General features: G+C 43.1%; 1 protein-coding gene across 1 annotated transcript; it reads left to right on the top strand.

Annotated features, from left to right (window-relative positions):
* Positions 1–1,201: 1,201 nt before the first annotated feature.
* LOC106914434 (insulin-like growth factor-binding protein 1) lies at positions 1,202–4,670 on the top strand. The gene is made up of 4 exons (XM_014981221.2): positions 1,202–1,726; positions 1,890–2,041; positions 2,294–2,422; positions 3,545–4,670. The coding sequence occupies exons 1-4, from the start codon at positions 1,348–1,350 to the stop codon at positions 3,650–3,652; spliced, it is 768 nt and encodes a 255-aa protein (XP_014836707.1). The 5' UTR covers positions 1,202–1,347; the 3' UTR covers positions 3,653–4,670.
* Positions 4,671–6,189: the final 1,519 nt, after the last annotated feature.

Genomic DNA, 6,189 nt, shown 5'->3' with positions numbered 1-6,189 from the left:
TGTTTAGTCGGAGACTCAGCGAGGTAGGAATCTGGGCATCAGTGAGAGTGACGGTTAACACCAGTAGTCAGATGATGCAACCCCATTAAGCAGTTGCATGTAGAGGAGGATTCCGTTGCATTGCATCAGAAAGTGAGACAGGAGATGGCTGTTAATTGAAATGTGTCATGAGGCCCAGGTGAGGGCGTGAAGCAGTGGAAGGTTTCATGCCATGGAAGGGTGATTGTAAATGGGGGGAACGTTGTCACATTCTGGGCAGGAGTGACAGTGCATAAGCCGTCTTTGCAGCAAGCCGTGAAAACGTGCAGATTTGTCCAGCGTGGGACCTTACAGCCCCCCACCCCCACACACACACCAGAGGAAGCCGATGCGAGGGACGTGTCTGTGGTCATGTCAGACTGCCCCGATTCAGAGCTCCGGTCTATTATTAACCCCAGGAAAAGGGTAATTACAGCAGGACATCTCCTGGAAGAACTCCAAAGCCCGACTTTTGTACGCGCATACCGAAGTCCCGAGTCGCTCCGTCCCTTGGCAAAAACGGCGACCCTTATTCGCGCTGCTATTTCTGAAACTTGGCTTTATTATCCCGCCGCAGTGCTCGGGATGCTTTCTCATGTCAAACTGGAGCGGCCAGTTCGTTCTCAGCGCACCCACGCTCTTTGCGCGCAGCGTGGGCGTGCGTAATTTGCGCTCATTAGGCTATTAGTTTTTCCCAAAGTTGTGTAAGGCGTTATTTTGAGTACAATTAATGAAGAATCGCACGCATGAATAGACAATAATGTCATAAATAGAGGCTCGTTTGTGTGAGAGCAGAAATCAGGCACTAAAGTAATCACCAGCTCAGCTCCAGAGTGACAACACATTCCCCTTTCAAGTTATGGAAATAAGCTGAAACTGACTTTAATGCCTGTATGTTGTTCTTAAAATGCGGCGGTTTGGGGTAGCACCCGCGTGAGAATAGGGGGTGGGGAGCAAAAGGGGGTCCTTGATTGCAACATCAAACACTGGTGTCGTCAGCAATACGTGCCAAGCACCGCCTGTTCCAAAATAAATATTGACGTGATCGTTGTATTCAAATGAGCGGCATGACCGGACACGGACGGGCCAATCAGAGCTCATCGTATCATTACACCTTCTTTTCAGAAATCATTCATAACGCCGATGCGTCAAACACTCACAGAGCGACCGGCTATAAATACGGCTGCGCGCAACGCACAGATAGACATCTTCCAAAAATCACACGAAAGGCACAGAGTAGCAATCGTGGGAATTCAGTCCGGCGCCTTTTCATCTGCAAATTTTCTCTGAACTGCTCTTTATTACATATTCCAATTTGATACTCAGAACATGTTGGCTATGCGTGGATTGAGGCACGTAGCTTTGGCAGTGGCTGTGTGCTCGCTGCTCGTTACGGTGACGCTGGGGTCCCCGGTGGTGGGGTCAGAACCGATCCGATGCGCCCCGTGTACCCCGGAACGGCTGAGCCAGTGTCCGGCGGTGGCGCCCGGCTGTGCCGAGGTGCTGCGGGAGCCCGGCTGCGGATGCTGCCTCGCCTGCGCCCTGAAGGCGGGGGAGCTGTGCGGGATCTACACGGCGCCGTGTGGCTCCGGATTGAGATGCACTCCGAGACCCGGCGACCCCCGGCCACTGCATTCCCTCACCCGCGGACAGGCTGTATGCACGGAGAGCGCTGCGCCGGCGCCCACCCCGGAGCCCCAGACTGAAGGTAGGCCTCCCACGTCCACGGTCACACATCCCACAGCCGCACCGCTGGAATCAGACGAGTTTCTCAAATATGTGATTTAAGTCCAGCCAGTCAGACTCTTTTCTCATTCATTCATGCATTCATTCATTCATTCATTCATTCATTTGCTTGTTTCCTCCACCAGACCAGGGAGAGCCAGACGCTGAGGTGGACAACTCAGCCATCACCGGCTCCAGCTACCTCCCCGGTCTCCCCTTTGACCCGCGGGCTGTGACTGAGGCTCAGGAGAGCATGAAAGCCAAACTCATCGCCATTCGCAGGAAACTGGTGGAGCAGGTGAGACAAACGTTGCTAGCGTGAAAATGTAGATTTTTGAGAGGATGAAAGTTTTTTGGAGGTTTTTTAAAGATGACCGGTGACCACCAGGGGGAGCTGGTGCGCTGTTTGAAATTAGAGGGATGCAACGAGACTCATGTTTCCTTAAGTTTTATTTGTAGTTTGATATCGGAACCCCCGTGTTTTTGCTGCTTGCGAAAAAGTGATAATGATGTTTTGATTAATCCTTTCGCCGCTGCTTCTTCTGTTTAGGGTCCTTGCCATCTGGAATTGGTGACTGCTTTGGACAAGATTACCAAATCCCAAGAGAAACAAGGAGAGAAGTTCACCAAATTCTACCTCCCCAACTGTGACAAGCGTGGCCTTTACAAACCCAAGCAGGTTGGTGTCTTTTGAGGATGATGATCACAGATTTTAGGCATTGGTGAGGCTAAGATTTGCACAGCATGATTACACAAGTTATAATAAGACTTGTTTTTTTTTGTTGTTGTTGTTTTTTGTATTTTCAAATCAATTAATACATAAATATGAAACATGATATTTTATTTGTTGCAAGCTTTCTCAGCAAACTTGTGTATGTGAGCTTCAAGCAGATTTTTCTCAGGCTTCTCATAGGAGATCTGCTTTGGTTGACTAAACCAAAGCAGCAGGTCTTACTAGGTCTCAAATTGGCCTTAATAAAATCAATTTAAATTGTGCAGTACATCTTGGACCCATATGGGATTCCTCTTCACACAGTTATTCTGCATCCAGCCTGTAGAGGTGATTAACACGGAGCCATTATGTAAGCTGTAGACCATCCCATCTGGGGCCCATTACTTATCTAATTTCTTACCTATATGAGACACATATGGAAAGCATGCCGGGATTGGTAATGCAACAAAATCACTCTCATATATTCTTTAAAACTCTTATGTTAATGTTGGCGTGTGTTATTCTGTTTTTGATATGCAAACCCAAACAAAATTATTTAATTCCATATAGTCCACATGTGTTCTGCTCAGCAAGTTTACAAGCTATTAGTTGGGTAATTAGTCAGGCTATCTGCTTAGGTAGCGGCTGCAGTTGGAAGCTGTTTATACATCCCACTCATTGCTTCCCAGCTGTAGCTTTAAAACAGCAACGCTACATTAATAAAAAATGTTGGGTGGTATTCTTTCAGTTTCCACACCATGACTGTTCATGTTTTTTTCAAAAGTGTCTTTTTGGTAGGCAAGGGAAAACTACAGTAGCCTTATCGAGCCAGCTGACTAGCAGTGTGCAGCGATAGGTTGGAGACAGGAAATCTGACACAGCCAGAGAAAACTCTCAGAGCTAACACTTTTGTTTACACTCTGTACAGGAATTTAACCATAGTAATAGTACTGAAAGGCATTTGAGTGTTCTTTGAAACCATGTGTAACTTGATTTGCACCAAGTTTCATTTTAAAGCTGATGCCTCGTGATCTGTGAAAATGAAAGCAGTTGAAATAAGAAGGCTTTCTGTTTCTGTTTCCCCGACAGTGTGAATCATCTCTGGACGGACAAAAGGGGCGATGTTGGTGCGTGAACACCTGGAATGGCAAGCTTTTAAGTTCCAGCGACCTGCCTGCAGATGCCGAGTGTCCTTAAAGAGATTGGTCCGATCTCACAGTGAAAGAGAGAAAAAAAGAAGAAAAAAAAAAGAAACGAAGAAGCAAGCCACTATTTTTCCTTTTTTTTGGGTAGCTGTTATTTATTGACCTTGTCCATGGTGGTGTTTAATTCAGGTACACTGTCATTACGGGGCTATAGGTCCCAACCACCCTGAACCCCAACCCCCCCTTCCTCTACAAACTCCCATCCCAAAGACACAAAGAAAATCTATTTTTGTTTTTTCTGTAAAGGAGATTTTAATGTTAATGCATTTACATTATGCTCTATAGCCTTATTTATTTTATTGCTTTTTATTTGTTATTTGTAATTATTCATGAGTATTTATATCTTTTTTGCCTTATTGTTATTACTTTATTATTTTTATGAGTGTATAAAGTGTATATATGTATCTTGGCCCCCACAGCTCCACAGCTGAGTTGAGCTCGCTCTACCCTTAAGGAGCTGTCTGGAGGTTTGGTTTGAGAAAAAAACCAAGCAAGAACAAAAGCACTGAGTGACCAAATCTCATTTAGAAGTTTTTCTAAATGATCTTCTTATTCCTTTTCACTTCATGTCTTTTTTTATTATTATTTTTATATTGTTTTTTTTTATTTAATGAAATTTTACATCAGTTTCTGTAAGTTAATGCAAAAGCTCTCAGTTGGGAATCCTCTACACTCTCAGAAATCATTTCCCATGATCCCATGGGTCTGCAGATAGCGTGATGGGTGGCAATTCTCCCGAGCCTCCTCTCAAACGGGTATCTCTACATTAACCTACCTCCAATATTTACGTGTCTGCTGTCATTTTATTTTTTGTTGATGTTTCTGTCCTCTTTGACCACATGACCACAAAGAGTGAGCCGCTTGACTCGGCTCTGTATACATGCTGCTGTTGGAGAGAGAATTGTATTTTATGTGGATCTATTCCAAAGTGACTAACTCTATGTACACTTTTGTTACTGACATGTAATAAAAGAAAAAAGGTGATATATTTAATAAAAACATTAATCTCAGTTGCACTCCTGTCATCTTTTCCACATTTTAACCACAAGTTTTATTATATTTTATTACATTCCAACAGTGCAGAAATTATGGAACCTGTCAGCAAACTTCCCAATGAATAGGTCTTTGGTTAAAACATAAAATAGAAAGAGGATAGATTTTGGTACTGAATACTGCGGTACCTCACACAAGACAGTACTAGAATCTGACATGATTTGTTTTGCAGTATCACTGAATTATCTTATCAAAAAGATACTTATCAAAAAGATAATAGTGAAACCAGTTAAGAGCCATATCTGATAGACCCACTTATGAAGTTTGTTAACCAAAATACTATGATCAATGGTTTGCAAGGGAGATGTTAGATCCAGTAGAGCCATTGGTGTTGATGCCCTCAAATCTCCTGGCAGAATATCACTAGATGCTAGAGAAGTACTTAAGAAAGCCGGTGAGGCTGTAACTCAACAAAGATCTTCTATTTTTCTCCTTGGGGCAATAGTGGTGACAGTGGTAGGAGTAATCGGTGGGTTGTCGATTTGATCCCTTGCTTCAGTCTCAGTTGTGTCCATGGGCAAGACACTTGTCTGCATTGCCTGTGGGTGGTGGTCATAGGGACTGGTGCATGGCAGCTGTGGCTGCATTGTAGTAGCTTACTTTCATCATTGTGTGAACATTTGGATGAATGACTGAAATCTAAAAAAATAAATCTTAGAAATGGGCCTGTAATTTTTGAATTTCAGGCTTTGCATAGCAGTCTCTGGATATGAAAGTTGATAGAGACATACCCCAGAATAAATGTAGCTGTGAATTTTTCTGATAATCATTTGTGAAAACAATTTTAAAAATTACATTAAAATTTAAAATGTGAGACTTCAAATTGGATGAATATTTTTCCAAGGTACTATAATTGTGGAAATAATCACAAAAGCTCTAACATTCATGGCTTACTGCTTTCCAAGATCACGTTACTCTGTCTGTAGTCTGTTTTGTTATCACAGAGATCTAAAGTGGAGGTGCTCGTCTAACTTTAGCCGGCTCAGCACTGCCTTTTGACCCGCTCTGTTTGCCTTGGTTGGGCACAGGAATTTGCCTCAACCTCTCATGCCCACTGCCAGCCTGCCTGGCACCACCAGATTTATTTTTGTTCTTTACAAATTCAACCTTTGCTTCATCTGTATTGACACATTCCACCCCAGAAGGGAGCTTGATTGCTTCCCCGGAGCAAATTTTTGTCCTGATTCCCTGCATTAATTAAAGGAATAGTTCACATTTTTCAGAATTGTTGTTCCAGTAATGGCTTATGTGCAAACAGTACCTTACTTGCAGTAAAAAAAAAATGCTTTGCTTTTAGCTTTTCAGCCAGTGGCTAGTCATACAAAAGTAAATTTCAATCATCTTAAAACATCTCTGAATTTGAATATGTCATATTTCCAAAGATATTAGCATACTAACTTCCAAACAACCTGTTGACTTACTATTGGCATCTAACTTTTTTTTTTTTTTTTTGGGGGGGGGGGGGGTCAAATAAAT

This window comes from Poecilia mexicana, unplaced genomic scaffold (assembly GCF_051168715.1).
Source record: "Poecilia mexicana isolate PSO_F unplaced genomic scaffold, ASM5116871v1 scaffold_4, whole genome shotgun sequence".
NCBI lineage: Eukaryota > Metazoa > Chordata > Actinopteri > Cyprinodontiformes > Poeciliidae > Poecilia > Poecilia mexicana.
Note: the sequence above shows the minus strand (reverse complement) of the source record. Positions and strands in the feature narration are given on the sequence as shown.